At 41.7% G+C, this 25,941-nt stretch overlaps 2 protein-coding genes across 2 annotated transcripts in view; one reads left to right on the top strand and one right to left on the bottom strand.

Annotated features, from left to right (window-relative positions):
• The window catches only part of LOC307268814 (active breakpoint cluster region-related protein), a 15,721-nt gene extending 13,943 nt beyond the window's left edge, over nt 1–1,778 (top strand). The window contains exons 19-22 of the mRNA XM_080051568.1: nt 87–221; nt 607–712; nt 946–1,087; nt 1,658–1,778. Coding sequence (XP_079907694.1) covers nt 87–221; nt 607–712; nt 946–1,087; nt 1,658–1,759 — 485 coding nt within the window. The 3' untranslated portion in view covers nt 1,760–1,778. The remainder of the gene's footprint in view (nt 1–86; nt 222–606; nt 713–945; nt 1,088–1,657) is intronic.
• A 5,612-nt stretch (nt 1,779–7,390) lies between these two features.
• Nucleotides 7,391–25,013, bottom strand: ntn5 (netrin 5). The gene is made up of 7 exons (XM_080052048.1): nt 24,913–25,013; nt 16,382–17,859; nt 14,844–15,032; nt 12,639–12,788; nt 10,414–10,464; nt 9,567–9,647; nt 7,391–9,125 (listed from the first exon to the last, which is right to left on the bottom strand). The coding sequence occupies exons 2-7, from the start codon at nt 17,847–17,849 to the stop codon at nt 8,575–8,577; spliced, it is 2,490 nt and encodes an 829-aa protein (XP_079908174.1). The 5' UTR covers nt 17,850–17,859; nt 24,913–25,013; the 3' UTR covers nt 7,391–8,574.
• Nucleotides 25,014–25,941: the final 928 nt, after the last annotated feature.

Genomic DNA, 25,941 nt, shown 5'->3' with positions numbered 1-25,941 from the left:
TTGCACTTTTAAGGAAGTCAGTGTATTTGCTATAATAAGATTTAGTGTTACTGATGTATCTACCCCCCCTCCCACCCCACCCCTAGACCTGCGTGAGGCGGTGACCAGGCTGAGGAGTGCTGAAGTGAATGCTGTCTCCGGTGTTCTCAAACTGTACTTCAGAGAGCTGCCTGAGCCTCTCATACCCTACAACATGTTTCACAGCCTGATAAGGGTGCTGGGTAAGACAGAGACAAACATTATGGGACAAATCATATCCTTCAATGGAGCCTGGATTGATTTAACTTTATTAAAAAAATAAAAAATAAATCAGTCCTTAAAGGGATAGTTTAGTATTATTGAAGTGTGGTTGTATGGGTTACTTATGCATTGTTAGTCTGTTACCTTATGGAGATGGTGATCAGTACAGTCACTATTATATAAGAGTTTTAACTGCTTTTCCGCCACGTACATAAATGCTTACCTAAAAAATTAATATCTGTTAAATATTAAATTTTGCACTTTCTTTTAGCGTATTTAGACCACGTATTGATGAAAAATGACGTATCATTAATAGACTAACTTTAACCCTATAACTTCATGTCTGTGTGTGTCTCTCCACTGCAGACATCCAGGACATGAACTCTCGGCTTGTCTCCATGTTGTCCTTGCTGGAGTCATGTCCTGACCCCAACCGACACACCTTCCTCTACATCCTGCACCACCTACAAAGGTCTGCCGCAGTGTGTGTGTGTGTGTGTGTGTGTGTGTGTGTGTGTGTGTGTGTGTGTGTGTGTGTGTGTGTGTGTGTGTGTGTATGTGTGAGTGTGTGTGTGTGTGTGTGTGTGTGTGTGTGTGTGTGTGTGTGTGTGTGTGTGTGTGTGTAGCATTATTCTGGCAACTTTGTGTTTTTTATTAGAATCTGTTATGGTGCACTTTATTTTTTCTTCATCATTTTATCTGCAGAGTCTCTGAGAAGCAAGACGTCAACAAGATGTCTCTGCTCAACCTGGCTACAGTCTTCGGTCCGAGCCTCTTGCGCCCCCCTCTGGCTGGACAGGGGAATGACGGCCCCACTGTGGATATCTCCCAGGAGGTGGTGGTACAGGTGGGGGATGAAGCAGCAAAAAAATTCTGCTGAATTCTTTAGGAGATTAAAAAGTTGATTCAACAGTTTAATATATTTTCTATCAATAAAAATCAGATATTTTTATCAAATGCTGATCACAACCTAAAATGAGTCATTTTTTAGCAATTCTTTTTGCCTTGTATATTTTATTTATTCATTTTGCTGTCTATTTGTATGTTGCTGCTATTTAAAAATAAATAAAATGATGGTCGGGGGGAAAACTGATTTTTCTTTTTACCAAAATAAATTCAAGCTTAAATGAATGTAAAACAAATACAACTCAGCGTATACTGCTGATATAAAGCACTGTTTAAAGATTCTGCCATAAAAATACAATAAAAAAAATTAGCTTAAAATAGTTCAAAGTAAACGTCTGTAATATGATAATATCATAATTTAGTTTCCCTTTTTATTAAATAGGTCACTTTACCCTGAATTTTCAGAAAAACTCAGCCTTCAATGATAACTTACTAACCTCTGCTATATTGTGTTTATGTTGCGTTTATGCGTATGTGTGTGTGTATGTGTGTGTGTGTGTGTGTGTTTCAGGTCCAAGTGCTTTTCTGCTACCTGCAGTGTAACAACCTCCCTGAAGCCCAGACCTGTCTGCCACATGACACAGACGCTGAAGAGGAGACCACCCACATGTGAGACCACCAGCGCTCTCAAATACTCTGTGTAAATAAACATCAGACTAACAAGTGTAACACAATAAAGCTATTTATTATTTTGAAAACATGGACCTGAGAATGTTTTTGTGTATTAATAGCCACCTTTTGCTACTGTTGAAAAGCCCAGTTGTAATAACATCATCTGTTTTAAATGAAGCGGCATATAATTACTACTTACAAGTGAAACTTTTAAATGCATAATTATACTTTGTTTAATTTAATTTAATTTTGTGTAGTAGCATTTGTAAGAAAATACGCTTTCCATACTTCTAGCACACGTTGATCCAAGTCTTGCAGCTATTTCAACTGTTAATTGAAACCCATTTAGACTCGAACATACAGGACGTTTTACCTTAAAAAAAACTAGGCGCTGTTCTAGTGCATTTTAATCACATCACTATTTTAAAAGAAAATGAGCATGAAAATGAAGATTTTCACTTTATTTTGAGGTAAACAATTTGATTCATGCTCTGGACACAGCCATTGACAATTATGACAAAAATTTAATAAATCTCCCTCAATAATTTTTTTTAATGATTCATATTTTTTATTTGAGTTTTACCCTCTATTCATTATATTCATTTGATAAAAGTCAATCTTAAAAAAATAATAAAACTGAAATGTGGGCAGCAAAAGACTTGATCAACATGTATTCAGGGAATTAGGCAGCCATATATACAGTATATACTGAAACTAAATTTAAAAAACGGCTTTTATCCTACTCTCAGTTCGCTAAGCGTGTACGATAGGTAAAAGTCATAACTTTGTCACACTAAAAAGTGGGATAAAAAAGAATGATTTAGTATATAAAATAGGTGAAACAGCCACAATATATTTTTGCGTGCTACTGTGGTGTTCTCTGTACATACAGGCCAGATAAAGTGGGTGGCACGGGTGATAATGTAAGGTTGAAATGTGTTATAGGAAAAGTCAGGGTGTGCAGATGTTAGACAAAGGTCAGGGGTCACCTCCCCAAGCTTGAAATCCAATCGGCCATGGTTCAAAACCAACTAGATGGAGTTCATTCCAAGTGTACGCCCCATAAAAGTCTCACACACGCACACACACACACACACACACACACACACACACACACACACACAGGGTCCATGTTCAACCCGTCCACGCCACAGATGGAAGTCTCTGTTCTAAACCACACCACCTGGGCTTTGCCAGGCTAGTGTTACCCCCCCAACCTTTTTACCCCAGAACCCCCACCACCCCTCACTCTTTTGATCGCTAATCCTGGACCCCGACTGCAGCTCTGTGTGTCTGTGTGTGTGTGTGTGTGTGTGTGTGTGTGTGTGTGTGTGTGTGTGTGTGTGTGTGTGTGTGTGTGTGGACGCGCCATAACATCCAGAACAAGTCTCCCAAACTGAAAGAAAAGCGGTGGCTCACCCCGTTGCCCTCTGTGTCATAAATCACCTGTCCCCTCTTTAACATTGTTGCTGCCAAAATAAAAAAGTTGCACCGTGCGACTACAAAGGATAGAATGAGGTTCAGGCTATACAGAGAGTACACAGCTGAGGAGAGGCCACAGACGTCAAAGAAGTTTGTGACCAGACGACCGGTCCACACCTGGGGAATGCTGGGAATTTTTTTTTTTTTAATAGGAGAACCCACTTTCTTCTTTCTACTCATGTGACAGCACCTGTTCAACATTTACGCAAAGTTCTTACCAAAAGGTCCATGAAGAATCTACAATCAAGCCAATATGTAGCAAAGATGTCCACGTCGATAAAATATTTTGTATGAACCCGACTTTTGAAAGTCAATGTAAAATACACAAAACTCTGAATTAAAAAAATTCAAGTTCAGGGAATCTTCTAATTTAAATTTTTTGGAGGGATCAACCATGCTCGCAAATATTTTCCGCATGCCGTCTCCTTGAATAAAAAATTAACTATTGCATGATCTTAGGAAAACAGAATGGTTGTTTCCTCAAACGTATAGCATTGAATGATGTTATCTCTTGATGAAATTTGCCTCATCTCACCTACAAGATAATAAAGCCGTCATCACAAAACATTGTTGTCCCTTTAATGTTCATTATCTTGTGATCTTGAGAAAAAACAAAGCTCTCGTTCTCATGATAACAAAAACACTCTTTACAATATTAGTTATAGGCTGTACTTTTCATGTGACTTTGAGAAAAAGTGCATTTTGTTAAGGATATTCAAATTAAATTGCAAGCAGAGCCATTCTTTACGTCTGCAAAAAATTAAATAAAAATAACATCAGTGACCCACTATATCAAAGCAATTCTCTTGATTTACAGTAATGATATTATCTCATAAATAATATTGTTTGGGTGCAATTGTAGATATATTTGTATCAACTTTCTGTTAATGTGGATGCAAACACCTATATAAAAATAAATATTACTAAATATAAGTAGATTTTGCTGAAAAGATTAAGGGGTCACTGAAGGTACCGTTTGGTCGAATTTGGGCATACTTTAAGGGATAAAGATAAATAGGTGATTTAACCAGCAAATGCTACTGGTGGGCACATATTTGGTCAGACATTGACATTCTGAGGGATATATATATTATACAGTGTGTGTATGTGTATGTGTATGTGTGTGTGTGTGTGTGTGTGTGTGTGTGTGTGTGTGTGTGTGTGTGTCATGGTGTTGCTGCCCAGAGCTGTGCCATGCTTGATTAGTCCTAATCTAGCTGGGAGTCGGGTTGCTGTGTCGGCGGCGTGTCTGTATGGAAGGCATGCAGGCAGCGGATCACAGGGATTGACCCTCTGCCTCTCAGGTTAACAGAAGCCCTGTGTGAGTGTGTGTGTGTGCGTGTGTGTGTGTGTGTGTGTGTGTGTCCGTGCATGCACCATCATGTCTTGGAGGCAAAGTATCTGCCCTACTCTGTGTGTGTGTGTGTGTAGGTGTGTGTGTGTGTGTGTGTGTGGGTGTGTGTGTGTCTTAACACAGTAAAAGCTGCTGAACTTAGACTTGAGCTCCTGGGTGTGAAACAACAACTTGAGAGATGTGCAAGAAATTTGTGAGAGAGAAAAAGGAAACGAGAGGGTAAAAATAAGTGTGTCTGTTTATGTGTGTGTGTGTGTATGTGTCCCAGAGTTCTAACTAGTTGATCTTTGGCTCTGGCTGTAGTGCAGCTGGCTGTACCTCTCGTAAAAGTGTAACCCTCCGCAGGTTGTAAACGTAATACCACACACTCACAAACACAAGAAGAAGAAGCTCACCTCACCCGCATATTTTGCTCCAGAAACTAAGCAGGCCTTCTCTGGGTCCACGAGCCCCTGTGTTGTCCATTTAAAGTGAACAAAGCCACAGATAACGTGGCCTCGGCAGCAGAGCCAGCCGCGGACTTAAGTTGTCTGTTAGTGTCTGTGTAAGTGTGTGTGTTAGGGGAGTTTTAGGATCAAACCCTCATGTCGACAGAGGAGACGGCCGCTGACAGGTGCTTCCTGCAAGCAACGCAGCAGGTGCTTCCAGTTAAAATACACATACACACAAGCACACACATAAGCACACATACACACGCATGCACGCACGCACGCACGCACTCACACACACCCACCCACCCATACAAACGCACGCGCGCACGCACACAAGCACGCACACACACACACACACACACACACAGTAGGGCAGATACTTCGTCTACAAGACATGATTGTGAATGTATAGACACCCCCCCACCACACACACACACATTGTCTGTCCCTCCCCCTCTCTCATTCCCTGTGACACACATTAGTTTGTAAAACTCTACTGTATCTTAACTGTTATAGTTATGCTGCTCCTTTTTCATGGAACCAGCTGCAAAATGCGCTAAAACTTAAGGAGCTGGTTTCTCTAAACATGTTCAAGTCCTTACTTAATGATGTTGAAGCTGGCTCTTCTGTCTGTACATCCTTTGTTTGATGATGTTCTGACTGTGACTCTGTTTTTATGTTCTCTGTTGTTTTTAAATGATTGTCTGTAACTAACTGTGCTGCTGCCTGTCTTGGCCAGGACTCTTTTGTAAAAGAGATTTTTAATCTCAATAAGACTTTCCTGGTTAAATAAAGGTTATAATAATAATAATATAGCTGCTGTGTGGCTGCTTTTATGAGTTGTAGTTTTATTCATATTTTTTGGTACAAAAACAAAATGCTAACCATAACCTATAGGCTATGAGTTAAAATGATCCATTAATGCCACATTCACTTAATATAAATGAAAGAATTATGTTGATATATCAAACCTTCAACCTGTTTTAACTTATCTTTTGGACCACCAGGCTTACCTACTTTAAGCTTTGTTTTTTGTCTCCACCAAATTGTTCTCTTTAGCAGCTAAGTGCTTAACTACTATTCACCAGATAGGAGGTAACTGTCTGTCTTTTACTTGGTGCCAGACTAGTGACACTAGTGGTTCTATTGAATATTGTTAGTGGTTAAATCTTCATGGTTAAAAAGCGTTTTGAACTACAAAACAACAAGCTGAATGATGCTAAAAGTTAGCTTTAAATCAGTCTGACTATTTGTTATATTGAGCATTAAACACATCCATAATGATCATGACCGTGACATCATACTTTTTCTGTTGTGGCACATTCTGCCTTGAGATTTTGCAAGATGTTTACAGTAAAAATGTAGATATATATATATATATATATATATATATATATTTTTACCAGTGATTTTCTTTCTTTACAAGCCTAACAATCACACCACAAACATCTCAGGGTTATATTGATGACTTTAAAGGTGCTACAAGGAACCTTTAAATATTTCTGAAACAGTCTAATTTGTCCTATTATTAATCACATGTCAGTGCAAACGAAACCATCAGTGCAATATTTATTGATATAGTTATTCTTAATGCCTTTGACCGTGGGGAAGCTCACCCAGGAACAACAGCTGGCGTAGTAAAAACACTACCACTTTTGTCCAAAGGGGGTGCAAAAATGAACACAAACTGAAAGTTCCTCTGAGCACCTGTAAATTTTGCTTTTTTTTCTAAACCAAACTATTATTTCGGTAGTTCTCTGTTGAGAAACTGCAGGATCAGAAATAATTTGTTGATCCACAAAGGAAATATAAGACATTAATATTAATAGTCAATAGTTGTCATCAACGGTTTTTAATCGTCAGGACTCATTAATCAGCAAAATGTCTTTGTATTGGAGGATTCCCGGGAATACATTTCCTTACTGGATACAACTAAGTCGCGGAAAACCTCAGGAAAAAAAAAATTATACCATCAGAATCCCGATAAAACATTAGTTTCTATAGGGCCTTGTTGATTATGGGGCCCGGAGAAAAAGCTTGTAAAATACATTTGGAGCTGCATGAGTAGAAAACACCCCCAGACCCTCCCTCGCTGTGTGTTCATTCCCACAGAGCTGTTCATCAGTCAGCGAGTCTATTTCTCTCTCTTTATTTTCAATCACTGGCTTCAATGTAGCCAATCACTGACAGGGCCGCGACCAAAACTACATGGCTACTCAACAAATAGGAGCTCTTCCATCTGTCTCCCCACACTCCACCCCCCACACACACACACACACACACACACACACATCCCCACCATTTCCCCCGGGCTACGACGCCATATCTCCCACATGGAAACAGAAGTCATGACGACAGGTCGGGCCGATGCTTTTTAGATCCATATCTGGGCTCCTAACAGTCTAACTGAGGATTCCTATACGCTTAGAAAACAAGGCCTAAGTTAGTTTGGTCTCTGTGGGTCAGCTGTCCAATGAGGGAGCAGATTGGAGAGATAGGGTCAATTTCCACCAAATCATGTGCAGTGTTAATGTGAGGATGTGTGTGAGACGCCGGAGCTTGAATTACAACCACGGAAAACACAAAAGCAGGAAAAAAGGAAAATGTATTGGAGAATAATTTAAGTGGTTGACATAATACAGATAGTACAATTTCAGGCTCAAAAGACTAATAAAGAAATAGATGAAAAGGGTTCACAAATAAAAAGATTTTATGATTTGTACTCAAATATTCCACTTTAAAAAAACAAAACATCGAAAGGCAGCTTGACTATTCAGTATGTTACTGCCCGTTTAATGTTATATTAATATTGTAAAATGTGTTTAATATACTTAATTTATTATAAACAAGCAACGTTAAATATTGTAGCGAGCTCATTTGTAGCAAACATGTCAAAATATAGTATGTATACTGTATATATATTATGGCCACTCTCCTTGTTTTTTAATTTAAAAAAGGAAACTTGTTAAAAAAATGATGTCGCAAATTTGAGGTAGAATACTTTTCCTTTAATGGTTCTGCTGAATCTGCCCATTCTGTATCTAATGATATTCATTGACTGCCAGTTTCCCTGGTTTGGTTTGTTTGTTGTAACATACAGTAATCCAAGAATAAATATGTTTCAAACAATCTTTTAAAAAACAATCTTTATAAGACACAAAATACTGCGTGGCATTTCAGTCAGAGATTAGTCGGACTAGAATTTTTACTTAATATAAAGTTTCTTTGGTAGAAAATATTTTAAATTCTTATATATCACATATAGCACCAACTTTCTTGGTGGACTTTTTCAATATTTTCAGCATTGTTGAGTTTTTGGCTGTACCCTCCAAAAACACCTTCAGACCGACGGTTACGTGAGGAAACTTCTTTCTCCACATTTTGAAGCATTTGAACATAACAACATACGACATTTGCGTGTGTGAATTTTCGCAGTTTTTTCTTTTATTGTGAAAAAGAGCAACTTGTCCTCTTTGTAGTTGTTCTCTTTTTCTCACAGACTGTCTGGAGAGATGGAGGAATAAAATAAATCTTTCCGTGTTTGTCTTTTTATCCAGGAGCTTGAGTAGAGCACACCAGAGCGGGTGTAGCTGGCGAGCTGTGGGTCTCCTCTGTGGGTGTCACCTCGCCTGTGTCTGTGGGAGAGTGTGTGTGTGGTGCCTCTGAGGTCCGTGTGTCTTTGTCAGTCAACAGGTGAGGGGGGATGTACCCAGACTGGGGCTTGGTTCGCTCCCTGTGATGGTGGTGCAGGTGGCTGTCTTTGGGAGGGCACCGGCCCCTCTTGTCCTGCCCCCGGAAGCCCCTGAGTTTGGGGCTCCAGTGTTCCCGCCACTGGAGGGCCAGAGTGGAGCGGTCAGCCACCAGCCGCCTCTCCTCTGGTGCCCAGCCCCGCTCACCCTCCTCGGCCCCTATCAGCAGGAAAGTCCGCCCCACGGTGAGCGCGGGGCAGCCACAGCCCAGGTCACGGTCCGGCACCCACAGGGACTGGAGGCCCTTGCGCACGCGGGAGGTAGACCCCGTACGGAAGACGGTCTGCACCGAGATGGAGAACTGCCACCAGGGACCAGAACGCTCCATCCCTCGGACCTGAACCTTCAGCACTGAGACACACACAGAGAGATGCAATGTATTTACATTTTTGAAGTCATATTTTATTTTTTAAATACTTTATTTTTGATTATTTTTTTAAAGAAGACAAACAAACAACTGAAAAAGTGAACACACAAACAAAAGACAAAATAAAATAAACAACTAACACGGCGTTCTCTACTCAAAAGGTTTCTAAGACATTGTTTAAATTGAAGGAAAATGTTAAGCAAAAAATAAAAAGTCAAACATTTCAATCCATTCAATTTATATTTTTAAACATAGATTATATTTCTAATGTTATAAAAATGTATGTGAATGTAGTTTTAGTTTTAGGGATTTAGTGAATGCAATGAGGGGTTCAGGAAAGGAGAAAAAAGAGTAAAATAAAAATAAAATAATGCTAAGGTAATTAATATATAAATTAATATATAAATAAATAACATGACACCAACCGTAGTCCTTGAGACAATACGTCTCCAAGTTCATCCGCACTTTAACCTGAGAAGGCTGGCAGTAGGACACGCACTCCTCCGCTAGAACAGAGGAAGAGGGGGAGACATGGAGAGGGAGGGAGAATGCATCAAACTAAAGGGTATCATTTCATAGCAAGCATATCAGCACATGTCTTTGCTCCTAATTACAATATGGCCGCTTCTATTTGTCATCACAGTATCCTGTGACTAACAGATGAGCGCGACTGCCCGAAGCAGGTGGGACATTCCTCCAAGCTGCCACTAGGAGGGAGTGCTTAGCTACTTTTGTTATGAAATATGATTCCATACAAGTGGTATAAATATGTATGTTGTTGCAGGGTTCAAATTGTAGTTTAGTGAACGAAAAAACGGTTTTATTTTATTAAAATCAGGGACTCAATAAAATGTATTTGAAATGTTCTATTTTTACTGCAATATTATACACTTTTTTTAAACATAAAACAACCATGTAGGAAGTCTGTTTTTGTGTGGCCCTTTAAAATATAGGCCTATATTATACATTTGTGCAAAAATCCAGCAAATCAAAATGTCCGCCCTTCTCATTCATTTGCAATGTTTCCTAGAGAACAACCAAATACAACCAGAGATGTTAAAGGGATAGCCATTGAAAAAAATGTAATTTAAAAAAAATCGGTAGATAAATGTGTATTAAATGAAGTCTGTCTGTATGCATTGTTGTATATAATCCCTACTTGATCAAAAATAAAGTCAATTGATTGTGAATAAAATGTTAGAAGGTGGGAACAGGTGGCCACGACAAGATCACCAAAATAAAAGTGTAATTTCTGCTTGTAGATTGACTCACCTATGCTGTACTGAGGTTGGTACACTGGTGTCGGAGCGACCTCTTGAATTCCTGCAGACATAAACCCAGTTTCAGACCAGTGACAGCTCATGTATTTAGACTGTGTGTGTGCTATGCTTGAATGCGTCTTGTTGCGTGCGGCATGTCTGCACAGAAGATAAGCAAGTGTCCAAAACTGGGTGTGTGGTCCCTTTTTTTATGGGTTGGAAACACACACTCTCTCTGGCTCAACGTGAACCTACACAGACACAAACTTTACTTTTTGGTAATTTAATAAGGGTAAACCATCACCACTTGGTATTGGTTTGTCTCCAACATTAAACAGAGTCTAATAAAGTTCTCTTGTAGATACAAAATGAACAACCTGTTGCTCTGTACATACATTATCCAGGCCGCTTGTAAAAGTGTGTGTGTGACAGTGCTACCATATTTTACCAAGTTCACACTACGTCCTGTCTTCTCTGACACAACTGGGCCAGTGACACCCTACACCCCTACCCAGATGACTGGCCCCTACTTTTAAAACACAGGAGGTGTGTTTGTATGAGTATGTAGCCTACAGAAAGTGTATGTGAGAGGTCAGGGAAATCTGTCTAAACAGGGCATTTCATTTTTTTTACTTTATGCCCATGCAATACTTTGCTACTGATACCAAGATCATCAGTTATATAAACTATATAGGAACCATTTTATTAATATATTTTTTTTATTGTAAGAATTATTTTGAAAATAATTTATTTAAAAAGGATTTACAGTCCTTAAATGTAACTGTTTTGCTATGTGCCTCTCTTTCTGCTATTTAATAATTACATTAAAACTACTTTAATATATTAAATGAAATAATTATTTTTACTGAAATCTGGTAAGCTAACATTACGTTATGTTACCTAGTTTTCCATTCATTGAGCTCTATAAGATTAGACTATTTTTTTTTAGCTAAGCAAGAGTTAAGCGAAGGGTATTCTCCAGCATCGCTTGATTTAGCTTAAGCTTATTTTTAAAATTATTTACTGAAATAAAATAAAAATCATATTTTTGAATTTAGATGACAACATGGACATACTATCAGTGGCTATCTCACCAGCTAGCTATCCCTTCATATAGTGAGTATAGCTCACATGTTAGCTGTCTTTTCTTTCAGTTTTGACCAAATATGTAGCCACAAAGTTAGGTTTTTGTAGCGGAAGAAAGCACAGACACATAATCAATTTTATGAGCTTCCTGTGTTAACTTAAAAGTTTAGCCTGGTTGCCTTCTGGTGGGATGAGAGGAGAGGAGGAGGCGAAGTGTTGGGGGGGCTAAAATATGCTATACATAGACTGAGATGGTCTGGCAGTTAAAACAAACAAGCTTTTCTTTCTCTCACTCACTCTTTTCACTGGGAGAGTTATGAGTCTGGGAGATGGGTGGCGTTTTGAGCAGCACAACAGGTGTGAAGCTAGCCGTCGCCGACTCCCTATGTCACCTGATTGGGGCTTAGGCAGCCTCAGGGCCTGGGTAGTTGTCGGCACTCGTTGCGATTAGCCGGGGAAGTGGAGGTGGATTAGCGCTCATGGCTGAGGTGTAGTGCTGGGCCTGACGCACACATATGAGTAACAACAATCCACTTGATCTGACGCTGATCCCAGATCTGATGCAGATGAGGTTTCCCTGTAGCACTCGGCTCATGTTAACGCTGCTATGGAAACCGTCTCTAGGGAGGATGAGAAGGGGACACTCTGGGAGATTGGGCCAAATTAGTCTGGACAGCAGCGGCCCCTTTTATATTGAGTTACTTCTTGATAAAAGGCTTAAAGGGCTTGATGGGAGGTTTAATCCATTTAGGCCACGAGCCAATCAGGGTGAAGGAGAAATTAAAGAGGTGACTTTGTGCCTTGACTGACAGCAAATTATTAAAGGGGATTTATTTGAGCAAGATGACGTGCATGGAATGCAGGCAAAGACCTTTTAGGGAGGGGTTAACTCAGGACTCATATACAAGGCGGAGCCAGCAATTGTGAAGAATGCATGTTTTATCATAATCACTTGTTGTCACGGGCATGTTGCTAGCTACGTTTGCAAAGCCTAGGCTGTGTTTTAACACCACCAACATTCACTGTTTTTCTGATAAAGTGATTTTGATAAGAAGCCATCTCCAGAATGGCTGACTCCACCTTTTTAAACACGTTCTTTCAACCTATAAACAACAAAACAGGTTGTCATTGAGCTCAGAAACACTGACTTACGTATGCAGGGCCGCAGAGGAGACTTGCCCTGCTTGTATCCCGGGGCACAGCGGTTACACCTCAGTCCGGTCACCCCGTCCCGACACAGACACTGGCCTGATGTCTGGTTACACCAGCGGCCCACTGCTCCCAGAGGATGGCACTGACATGCTGAGAAATAAGAAGAGAACACATAACGGTCATTCTTTATAGCCAACACAAAATGAGCATTTATTTGGAGTTGTCTCTTTGTCCTTTTCGACAATTGCATGTCCTGGTATCTCTGTTTGGGACTCTCAACCAACGCCTACTTTAGATTTCAACGTCTTTAGTGGCTGCACGATGATCCAACGTGTTCATTAGCTTGTCACTAACTTTGCTTCTGGGGCAGGTGGAATAGGCTACTACTACGGAGACCTTACACCCCAGAATAGTGCTATGTTTTAACTTGTGGGAACAAGTTATGGATTTTGCTACTATCTTGTAGGATTCATGCTGATGACAATGCCATATTACATGAGTAGCAATAATTTCATTGTATGACCGTTAAAGGTGAAAATAGCACTAGGTTAGCTGATGCATATGTAAAGTCGTTAGAGATGCATATACACATTTATTTAAAATGATCTTGTTCGCAAAGGAAAATCAAGTTATCACCTCGTAGAACTTCGTAGCACACGGAGTGGTTTATCAAAAGATTATTAGCTGCCTATGAGCTACACTGTAACCTTTCACATCACTACCTAATTCCTTTATAATAATATACAAAGAAATTAAGAAGTGCAACTTAAAAAAAAGTATAGTCCGGTTGGTTCAGAATCATGAGTGGCCAATCATGGAAAGCAGTGGTTCAACAGCTAGTATATTTAATTTGTATGAATATGAAGGTAGGCTGGATGTGCGGAGAAGACGGCTTCCAATCGTGACAACAAGGAAGCAAGTTTAAAAAAACAAAGTCTATGGTGATGAGTGACTTCTCCACAAAGGACAATGGAGAGGATTAAGAGGGCCATCCATCAATGACGACCAGACCCTGGTTTTAATCCTCCTTGACAGCATTCGTCCTCAGGGAGTGTCCTTGGGCACAAACACAACAAGACCTCAACCAGAACCATAAAAGCTATATTTTGTAGCGTTCTCGCTGAAGAGACACGTTTTTCCGTAGAGCTATAAAACTGAATGTAACATGATGCTGGGGAGGATTTGGTCTATCAACCATTCCAATTTTGATATATATATATTTGACATTTAGTGAGTTTTTTTTTAGCGATGAGGATGGACTTATTTCCACTGCAATCCCTGGTGCTTTTAGGCCCATTCATCTTTAAGGCTACCCTTTATATATTTTTTTCTTTTTCTGATGCTGTATAATGATTACTGCCTGGATATGCCCACCATGGTTTACGCTAGAAAGCTTTTTCATTTACCACTTCTATCACAGGGTAAGTCCCAATGAGAGAAGACAGATAGAGAGAGGAAGCCACACTTCAGCAGATCTGTTCACACTCGAGTACTGTTTACACAAATCCTTAACAATGAGTCCAAACAATCTGGCAGGACAAGTTGGGGCAATTGGTGTCTGAAGGGGGGGGGGGGGGGGTAACCTCGTTGAAATATGGCCTCAATAAATCAAACGCTGAGATGTTAGGCTGTGTGGTGGAGGAGGATATGAATTTGCAGTTTTCTTTGTGTAAGAAATTGATATAATATTGTGACATTTTACCCCTGCATATGCGTGTCAAACCTCAAAGAGAAGCCCCATTAACTTTGGATATATTAGGCTCCGTGCTGGAGCTTCCAACATGCGCATGCCAGAGTGTCACAGTCACTTAGGACATGTGACCAGTCAAAGGTCAGAGGTCTCCATAGATGCCAGCCAGGGGTAACGATGGTGGTACAGGTGGCAGCTCAGTCAGTGGGGGTTTGTGTGTGTGTGTGTGTGTGTGTGTGTGTGTATCGCTGACAGGAATAGCTGTCAATACATCACAATGTAACCACCCCATAAACACTTCTGCATACGCTCGGATAAGAGACAGAGCGGGGCATGTAAACGCATACAGGGACTTGCATTCAGATGGTCATAATGTCAAGATATGATTTGCTTTTCAACTTCCAGGAAGGCACAGGCGTCTACGCAGAAATACATAACCAAGAATGCACTTTTTTTTCTTCCCCTTTACCCTGATCCAAACACAAACACACACACACACACACGTAGGCACTGACATTGGCAGGCATCGCGGTGGTCCATGGGTTTGCTGTGGTCGCGGGTGTATCCGTTCTGACAGTACTGGCAGTGGCGCCCGGCCGTGTGGTGCCGACACTTCTGACACACACCTCCGCTCCGTCGGCCCGACTGCTGGAACACCTCCATGCTGAAGCGACACTTGTTTGTATGGCTGTTACACTCACAGGCTGAGCAAGGGAGAAACAAAAACAAAAAAAAAGATGTGTATAGTCAATGGTTTGGATTTGTTCCCTTTCGAATTGGTAACTTTAAAGCTACAGTGCGTGACTTCCGTTGCCCCCCTAGAGGAATTCTGAGTCGTTCCAACAACACTGTTGGTGAATCTACTGTATATGCCTTTGGTGATCACGCATGGATTTTATACCTTCTGCTTTAATGTCCAGGTTTTTCTCCCAGCAGTAGAAAAAGTCACCAGTTTGTAAACGCTGGCATACTGAGAAATACAGAGAGAGTTTTGTGGAGCTGATAGGCTGACTCAACTTTGGGTCAACCCGTGTGGCGATGCCTTCAATGTAACCGACATTCATTTATATGAAAAAGTTACGCACTGTATCTTTAAGGTTTAGGGCCTGGAAGACACAAGGGAAATGCTAATGGAGGTGTTTGGGTAGTAATGAAGATGCCATGACACTGTGAATGTTATGGTTTTAGTTGACAGCATACACACATATAACAGGAGAAAGTGAGAAAAACTATAGGGATGGGGATGTTGTAATTTCATGGTTGGGGCTTTAAGTCTGGCAACCAGGTAACCATGATTTATTGTTATTCAGACAGGAATAGATGTAAGCAACATGTACATAAAGTTGACCATTCCAGCTCCTCTCTCCCATATGAGATTGATATCTCTGTTGTCTCGGCCTCTTCCTCACTGACTAACACAACGCAGGCACCACCAGTTACACATTAAAGTAGCATGTGATTATCATTGCCACATACTCATATTCTTTAAAGAAGTGACACATCAACTAAAATATTTTGTGGCCCTGGATTAGCCTTTTAAAAGTCTGAGAAAGTAAGCCGTGATGATGCAATCTCGACTAAGACTCAGCCAGGAAAACGGCATCTTTATAACAGAAAGCAGGTGTTACAAAGTGTACACATTTTGAAAGACAATGGTGTTTACCACTCACAAAATACACTATCCAATTGCATGATGGAGAATGTGGGATCTGGTTTATTTTTCGTCCCCCATACTCAAAAGATGAATGTATAATATAGTTCTTTATAATATCTTTATCATTTTTTCTTTTCTTGTGATTCAAAGAATGTTATTAGTTACCTTTTGCAAGTGTTTGGAAGAGGAAAAAAATAGTAAGTATATACGTATAAATAAATGAGTCACACTTTTGTTTGTTTTTGTACTAGTATGACTTGTGGTCATGACTTAAAGACATATTGCACATCTTTATGTGTCATCAAAAATATATATATAAAAAATCCCATGCAAGGTATTACAAAACCTAATTTAAAAAAATTATATTTCAATCAGCAAAAAGCAGGAAGCTGAGCTCACCAACACAGGCGTTGGGGTGCGTGGGTGTAGCTCGATGCCACGGTCTGTCGCAGTAGAAATCCTGGCACACGTCACAGTCTGGCCCCGCCGTGTGATGCTCACACACACACACTGCCCGGCCTCTGTCGTCACGGCGACACCTGGAGGCGTGTCCGTTACACTTACACCTGCCACCAACCTGCAGGTCGGACAGGGCCAGAGGGGCTCTGCCGGAGGACATAGCAGCAAGGGGAGGGGCTGCCTGCAGATTCCTGGAACTTTGTTTGGTGTTAAGATTGTTGTTCCTCCTCTTCCTCAGTTCCCTCCCTTTGTTGCCCCTGCTCCGCCCCTCCACTGTCCAATTACAGCCCCCGTTGGGACAGGGCAGCCAATCACTGTTCTCCTTCTTGCGGCCACGCCCTCTGCCTTTCCCGCCTTTCTTTGAGGCGTGTGTGTCCGTGCTGAAGCTATCCCCGCCTTCCTTGCTGGTAACGTTGTGTCCGTCTTCGTCTTGACCTGACCCTTTATATTGTCCCTTCCTTCCATGTTTTTCCACTTTCTCCCCTTTGTTCCTCCCCCTTGTTTCTTTTTTTGTCTCTCTGTTAAAAAAGGCCAGTGTGTTTTCCGTGGTTAACTTATCGGCTTGATCGGTGGGGCCCTTGGCGCCTGATCTCCATCTGAAGAGCCCGGTCCCTCTGTCATCCTCTACACTATCGCGCCATCGCACCTCTTCTTTTCTCACCGGGTTGCCCAGCTTGGCCTCTCTAGACACCTGGTGAAAGACCACGCGGATGTCCGTGGCCGTCACCCAGTCCTGGAGGGTGTGACTGTGGTCGAAATCGGGAGAGGATGGCCTTCCATCCAGGGTGGAGAATGCCAGCACCATGCCACCCCTCTGCTTCTGCAGAGGGTGAGGGTCCGAGCAGAGAGGCTCCGTCTCCTGGTGCCTGGTCTGGGCCACCGTCTGGGAGGGCAGCCCGAACTCCCCGGGGCAGTCGCTGGAGTAGTGCTGCATGGGCCTCCAGGTGCGTCCATAGTCCATTGACTTGAGGATGGAGATGGAGATTGGGCCGAGTGGCTCCCCCCGCTGGCAGAACTGCAAACTGATGTAGGTGATCTCAAAGCGACGGCCCAGCGGTAGTGTGAGGATCCATTCCCCAGTGTCTGGACCTCCACGGGCCATCCAGCAGGTGAGGTTGTGGGGGTTGTGGAGGTCTGTCAGGCTGGTGACGTTGCTGTCATAGTCGGACCCTTGTAGCGAGTGGCTAGCGTTGGCCGCGACACCGTATGCCGCGTTAATGAACTCCGACAGACAGTGTCGCGGGCGGCCGTCCAGGTGGTAGCACGGGTCATGAGGCGAAGTCCAGCTCAACGGGACGTGGTGGGAGAGGGAAGAGGAGACCAGGGATGGGGGGAGGAAAAGGAGAAGGAGAAGGAAAACGGGGAAGAGAGAGGTGGAGGGGGGAGGGGGGAAGGGCAGGAACATCATGTCATCCAGCCTGTGGAGGAGAAAAAAAGAGGAGTTTTTAAGAGGAAACCATGTGAGCTGGATCATAAAACAAATAGACAAACTGATGGATTCATATGACTATTTGAAGCCAAAGGAATGAAATCTTAGAAAGACCACCTGAGCCTTTATTGAAAACACACGATACCAGCTCACTGCATCACTTCCACTTGCGCCTCATTGGCTTTCGATATGATGCACGTAAAGACCTCATCCCGTAAATATGTAACCTCCGATCTTCACGGTAGTAGTGTTGGCCACTGGTTTGAACCCGGAACCCTGACAGCCTTTGAGAAACATATTTGTCTTTTTAAACTTCCCCTCAACCCTGAGGAGAGTGGATGAGGAAGGGGGCGCACACCCAGCGGCTCTGTCTGAAAACCACAGAAAACATGCCCGACAGCTGGGGACTAAACCCAGAGCTGGACCACATCCATCACGTTTATGGCTCTCCTTTTTCAAATCACTTTTACCTTGGGTCAGGCGAACGAGGTGCCTGAGCATGAGCGCCTAATAGTGAAGGGTTCTCGTGCAGCAAAAAGAGTGAGAAAAAAAAGAGGAAGGGGGAGGGAGAGGAGGAGGAGATTAGTCTTGAGGATGGTAGAAAATGATTTATAGATCTAAAATGTGTGTTCGGCATAAGCCCCTACATGGATACTTCCGTGGCAAAGACAAACACGGACTTGTGTACGGTCCGCAGCGCGAACAAATCCCTTCCCGTCTCTTGCAACTGCTGATGAGCGTAATTTATTCCCCTTGTCAAGATTTTATACCCGAGAGCATTCATTTTGGCATGTGTACAAAATGAACAATGCAAGCACTTTCTCTGGATCCAGTGATTTATTGTTTTGTATCGCTGAAGCCCAGAAGCACTTTCCCACCAATCTCTCCTTCTACTGCTTTCTCCCTATAAGAAAGTTGAACACCTGCCACTTTTACTTTTGGGCTCACTCTGGTTTTGTTTTTCCTTTTTTAAAGTGTGAGTGTCATTTTGTCATTAATAACTAAGTTCCTTACACCCACACACACACACACACACACACACACACACACACACACACACACACACACACACACACACACACACACACACACACACACACACACACACACACACACACACACACACACACACACACACACACGTTCAAACAACCTTTTCTCGCCACTCTTCCGTCTCCCCTCGCCCCGTCTATCACCTGCCGCCTTCATTCTGTTCTGGGAATACTCTTAACTGCTGGGAGATTGATGGTGTTCTAACAAGCGTTTGACACTGACAGCAAAGTCAGCAGGAGCTGCATAAACCAAACCCGTAGGAGAGGACTGGGGCTGAGAGCCTCTCCGGCCTCGTCATCCCGCTCAATTAGCCACCGACCGAAACACGAGGCTTCCCCTTAGGGACCACACAGCTCTGAAGAGGGCCATGGCACTCCCCTCGGTCAATAGGACTGCTCCTGCTCCTGACCTCCAAAAAGCAAAAGCGTGCTAGAAAGCGGATCGACCAAAGACCTGGCTGAGGACAAAAGCGAAAGATCAGGCGTATCAGGCGACGCTGTTTCGAAGGTGTTGGTACAGGAAACGCTACGTGCAAAGAGAGTGAGTGATGAGTGTGTCTGACTGTGACCCTGCAGCCGTTCCTGGGGTCCTGAATGCCTGGGTTGGTCATTCCTGGCGTGTCGAGACATGCCCCATGGGAACCCGAACGCGCTGATAAAAAGCAGGTCTACAAGTTGATCGGGTGATTAATTAGGTTATCTGGTTTCCTACGGTGTCAATGTCGCGGCTGTGCAAAGACGCAAAGACAAGTCTTGAAGCCCCTGTAAACCCTAATCCACACAATCCTTCTAACTATGTTATTTGGGGAGTTAGTTGAATGACAGTAAGCATCTGAAAAAGAGTTAGGCATATTTATCGATCCAAATTAAAGATATTGTCATTTAAAGTTTAATAAACTACAGAAATTCAAGTTAAGATGAGGCTCTGGTTCTTATGACACATTGAGTATTTTTAACCAATCATGACAGTTCTCTGCCTGAACGTTCTATAAAAACAATGACTTTTGCCATAGAGGCGTTTTCATATGACCACAACTACACAGTCCTGTCAAATGGTCATGACAGTAAAGTTTTGAACTATGTACGATAATATTTACGAACCTTTATATTCAATCAGATTTTTCTTGGAGCTTATTGAGACACCAAACTTTGATATCATATAAAGATGTTTTACTATTTTAAACCAGTTTTCCAGAGGCTTTAAAGGGATTATAAGCAAAGTAGAGGTTATTACAGGATTCAGGGATTTGGAATTCATTGTGTACGAGGAATGAGGAGCGAGTGAGCGTAAACTGGTCGGAGGGAGTGCAGGGTTGAAGCACACGAGGGCTGGAAGAGAGAAAGGGGGGGCGGGTTTGTTTAACATTCCCATGACATGCACTTGCTCTTGTCTTCGTCACATTACATGACTAATTAAACATAGGCCCATTACAAGCACTTTGATAAATGGATGCTCATCCAAGAGTGGCCCCAGAGGGTTTTTAATGCGCCCCTCCAGACCCCAATCTGGTCTCTCTCTTCTTCCGAAACAAGATCATCTGTCTGGCACGGCCATCGTAACCCACCGGATATAGTTTCAATGCTTTTTTCTCGAGCGCTTTCAATAAATTCACACGGCTGGGGTGTCGGAGGAACATGTTGAAGACCAGCGGCATTCCCTATTTGATCAGCCGGAAATACAAAAACTCTACTTTATTACTTTATGTCGTATTTCTACACCAGCTATTTTGTCAATGCGTTATGAATACAAAAAGCACATGTTGGGAAAGAAAAGAGGCCATCACCCCCTTTTATTTTTCTCCACCCCCCAGTTAAAACGTCAAAATTTGGAAAGAACTTGGCAGCAATCTGGGTCTTTTTAAAAAGCTTATACAGCCAAATAGTGGTAAGATGAGATCAACATCTCCGGCGGGGTGATCTTTAGAAGCAGCTATGCTTGGCTGGCAAGGGGCTGGAAAAATACTTGCTGACAACCTGGGGGCATGTTTACAGCATAGTGCAACAGGGGAGAGCGGAGAGCCCCCCGACGGTCATGTTCGTACTCTGCAGACCCCTATGTATTTCCCTAATGTGATTGCTCTATTCTTCATCGTGGTGAAATATGTCTTCAGTAATATTAAAGGGATAGTTCAGTATTTTTGAAGTGTGGTTGTATGGGGTACTTAGGCATACTTAGTGTGTTACCTTTATGGAGATGGCAGTCAGCGCAGTCACTGTAAGGAGTATGGGGGATACGTCGCTGTAGCAGAAGTCAGCCTTGTACTTTTGCAGAGGGGGCCAGAAGAAAAACGTTTTTTTCTTCACATATATATATGCTAACCTTAAAAAAATAATATCTGTTGAATTGTACACCGAATTGAGATGTTTTTCCACAGCGTTAGCTTACTGCCAGACGGCAGTTTATTTTTGTATCCCTCCACCAATCAGCTGCTCGACTCAGAGCTATTGCCGATTATTCAAGAGACACAAGAAAACAAATATAAACGGCTGTCTTGCTGCAAACTGAAGATGTGGAAAAAATCTCAGTTTAGCGTAGAATTGAAGCGATATTTAGGTTTTAGGTTAGCATTTATATATGTGGAGAATTTTTCTTTTCTTCTGACCCTCTCTGCAACAGTACAATGCTGACTTCTGCTAGAGCGACATCATCCCTAAACTCCTTATAGTGACTGCACTGATCACCATCTCCATAAGGTAACATACTTACTATGCCTAAGTACCCCATACAACTCCACTTCAAAAAATATTGAACTCTCCCTTTAATGTCTGAGAGAGTAACAAATGCGTTGTTTCGAGGTTTGGTAAAAGCGGAAGTGACAAGAATTTGAGCACACAGTACAAAATGTAACCCCCTTTTTACACGTTCTTATGAACGTTGAATCAAAGTACATCTACTGTGGCTTCTTTGACACTGGTAGACACACAAACTTGACATTATATCCCAATCTAAACCAAATGCAAAAATAAAATACAAAGTACTTGTTGAAGCACTATTCACCTCCTCTAAGTCAATATTGTACTGACTAGTACCATATGCTTTCAGGGGGAAAATGTGACTCCATCGGGTAATAAAACTGGAATAACGATCTGTTTTAGAGCACACATGAAAGAAATCTTTATTTGTATGAGTTTTTAGTTATCTTGCCACGTGGTCTCTTTGTCTTTTGGATAATTGCTGTCATAGTTTTGGGGAAATGAGGACTTTAAGTTCTGAAATTAAAAGCGTAGAAACATTTGGTGTCTGTGTGAGTGTGTGTGTGTGTGTGTGTGTGTGTGTGTGTGTGTGTGTGTGTGTGTGTGTGTGTGTGTGTGTGTTTCCTTCTAGCTACCTGTTAACTCTATTTGCCCTGCCCGGGTTGTGGAGCGTGTTGTGGGGAGCAGATGAGCTGGATTTGGCCTGTCTCACACATCTTAACATTCCTCGTCATGGGGCAGCAGCTTTGGCCAAGTAAGACGAAGGACAAAAACCTGCTAAATTCAAAATATGCTTCACTACTTTGTAATGAGTTTCAAAAAAGACTTGACTTTGTTTTTTGGACAAATAAACAGGAGACTGTGCAGCTGAAGTCAGTCCGGTATAGTCACTAGGGGAGGATTTCCCAGGGTTCTTCATTGCAGCTATACACTCTAAGACACGGAGCCTTTAAATAAATATGATCAATTATATAAGCTCTCTCCAACATGTCTGCAGCCGAACCAAAGCACCTGTTGGCACATGTTACCCAAACTGACACCTTTGTTAATTTGCAATTGTCCTCAGCCCCGGTCAGAAATACAACACTGGGCTACGTATGCTGCTCTGTGTTCTCCCAACTACATTCCTGCCTGCACAGTTTGAAGCCTGTGTGTGTGTGTGTGTGTGTGTGTGTGTGTGTGTGTGTGTGTGTGTGTGTGTGTGTGTTATTCCACACGGAGCGGATTCCAGGAGTTCTGTTTTAAGGTGTAATAATCTAATTTTAGTGGGGCGGCCCCCTAGGAGGTGAAAGCAACAGACAGCACAAAATGGATTATCACTGCTTGTATCTTTAGCCAAAGGCCTCTGTCCTTCAAGTTTGCACCTATAACTTCCAATCCGGTGCACATGCAAACTGCGCATCCACACACACACACGCACGCACGCACACACACACACACACACACACACACACACACACACACACACACACACACACACACACACACACACACACACACACACACACACACACACACACACACACACACACACACACAGAGGGTGTCACTGCCTCTGCATTGACCCGTGAGCCGTGCTTACTTCACTTTTTGAATAAGAAAAACACATGTCACCCACTGGATATTTGAAAGTTTCCTGTCACTTCCCGCCCCCCCTTCTTCCACCCTTTACAAGCTGGCAAGGCGCTCTCCAACAGCTCTAGCTTTCACATGCAGATTGTATTGTAAAACAGATGGGAATTAAATCATTGTGATTCGCGCCAAAGACAACCTCGGGCATGATGGAAATAAAATTGAGGCCTCTGGTTGTTATTGCGTGTCAATTAAATATACACAATGTCATACAAGGGGGTGGTTAGTATAAACAAGGAGCAGGCGTACAACAAAAACACAAAAGGTCCTCCAGGGCTCGACCCTTCATGAGTGCAAAAACAAATACAAATCTTAATTATTATTAAAATGGTTATCAGAGTATAAAATAAAAAAATAAAAAGCAGACTTTTTTTAAACAAGCACACCATAGGCCCTGAGTTATTCCCCCCTATAGCCTAGAAACAAAATTGAGCAATCAGCCTTAAATGTCCATTGAACTAAACACGGTATAGTGTATCATGGATACTGCTGCTAGGGTTTTTTTTTAGGGAATTTAATTAATTACAGACGGACCTTTAAAGGCAAACAGCCCGCAGTCACACGCAGGTTTTGCGGTGTGTTGCATGTAACGGAGCAGGAGAATAATGATCCACTTGCCACGGTTCGTTAAACACAAATGTTGATAATATTCGGTGTGATTACTTTGGCGAGAGCAAACAGCGGAGCCCGGAGCCTAATTGCCTCCATTCGGCGGAGCTAATAGCACTTGTTGAGCAGAAATTGGCTGCAGTCAATTACATTGATCTCCCAGGGAGGAAAAATAATATTTACAGTGTCAGGCTATATCGCAGTTTGATCAAACAACTTGATTTAGATATGTAGAAAAAAAAAATCCTCATAATTATGTCTTGTAGGGATATGTGTTTGGCATTAAGGACTTTTTTTTTGTTCCAGTTTTAGTCCAGCTAATTAAAACAACGTGTAATGTTGAAGGGAAAAATATTATTTTTAAATAAATGTTTTGCAATTGGCCTATATGCAATGACCTCTATCTGCTTTTATTTAGACACTTTATATCATAGTAAAACTGGTATTCTCCGAGCAACAACATGCAGTTATAATTTGTGTAAAAGACTTATTTAGCCTAAATTAAGCAGTTAAAAGTAAATTCAGTCGCAGTTTTTCAAGTAGGCCTAAAAGATACCATTTTGGATTAACGCTCACTTGAGTTATGATGAAAAAGTAGAGAACATAAAATCTTCCAATTCATTAAACAATATAACAACATACATCTTTGTATTAAAATCTGACAAATACACTAGAATTAACATAAATAACTAAATACTATGTTGAAAAAATTATATCATAGTAAATAGAAATTCAGCCATTTTTTATAATGTTTGGTTGAGCAGCGGGAAAATATCAGGATATAGGCTACTTCGCCCATTTGGTAAATTATTAAGTACTTTAGACCGGAAGGCACAATGTATCCATAAAAACTCCTCTGGTGCAATTTTAAGAACATAATTAAGCAAATAAGTTCCTCTGAATTTCTGCCTTATCTATCACAGTCAGCCACAGAAAATAGGCGATATACACTTGCCGCTCATTCGCTGCGCGAGATAAAAACTTGGGTCTCCACAGAGTCGCAGCCAATAAACATTTATAGAAAGAGGGGTTGAGATAAATCAGGAGAGCCTCACCATGTGCGTCCCAGTGACTGTCCGTCTCCTCACGTCTCCCGCTCATTAAGAAGAAGCTGAAACGCTAGCAAGTGTCCGGACATCCAGCTCCAGACAGACAGAGCTACCCGAGAACAGGAGGAGGAGGGGGGGATACATGAACACGATCAGCTGGGAGGTGCGTCTCTCTCTCTCTCTCTCTCTCTCTCTCTCTCTCTCTCTCTCTCTCTCTCTCTCTCTCTCTCTCTCTCTCTCTCTCTCTCTCTCTCTCTCTCTCTCTCTCTCTCTCTCTCTCTCTCTCCATATAGCAACAACTGAAGAGTGCCAATGTGCTCCCCACCTCCAGAGGAGACACATCCTGCTGTGTGAAGCTCTGCCAAACTGTCTCACGTGGCAAAATGTATCCATCAAACTCAAACTAAGGACGTCAATACATATATATATTCATATGGGTTTATGTAATTGAAATGTTCTTTGCCCAATATTAGCCTAATATGCTACTACTCTCTATCTTCCCTTCATTCAAAAAATTGATGTAGGCCTACTTATATATCATTTTTGACTGTTTTATGCTTCTTTATAATTATTCTCAACTGGAGAGAAATACAGTACATTTCCAGGTTACTTTTTTTTTTTTACAGACAACACATATGATTTACTTGCAAGAAATAATTATGCAATGATTAACCTTTAGACCTTTAAGTACATATGCTGCTCATATTTCTTTGCACACTTATAGCCTACTCTTTTCAGTGCATCACTGTTAGTATTGCATTGTTTAATAGCTACTATAACTTAAGTTAAAGTATCTGAATACCCCTCCCCCACCCCGCTCTGTCAGCTTATTCAATGATGCAATAACAGACTGTAGCCAACTACATTAAACTGCTTCATATTAATGCATAAGCAATCATAATAAGAATGATAAAAGTAATGTGTCACTCAGACTATTTTGCATTTTCCTTGTGATACATTTTGATAAACCTGTATCAGCTGGAGTATTTTTTGAGACACTTCTGCTTTTATTTAAAGACCCTTAAAATGTCAGTT

Source organism: Ammodytes marinus (genome assembly GCF_949987685.1).
Source record: "Ammodytes marinus genome assembly, chromosome: 23".
NCBI classification, from domain to species: domain Eukaryota; kingdom Metazoa; phylum Chordata; class Actinopteri; order Uranoscopiformes; family Ammodytidae; genus Ammodytes; species Ammodytes marinus.
The sequence above is the reverse complement of the archived record's forward strand: the minus strand, read 5'-3'. Positions and strand labels throughout refer to the sequence as shown.

What these genes read in the sequence shown, in the direction of transcription:
- ntn5 (XM_080052048.1), bottom strand. Translation starts at nt 17,849, where the DNA reads ATGATGTTCCTGCCCTTCCCCCCTCCCCCCTCCACCTCTCTCTTCCCC. An exon ending in CCACCGCGATGCCTGCCAAT is followed by an intron (nt 12,789 to 14,843) that starts GTCAGTGCCTAC and finishes CTTATTTCTCAG; the next exon opens with CATGTCAGTGCCATCCTCTG. An exon ending in TCCTCTGCGGCCCTGCATAC is followed by an intron (nt 10,465 to 12,638) that starts GTAAGTCAGTGT and finishes TTATGTCTGCAG; the next exon opens with GAATTCAAGAGGTCGCTCCG.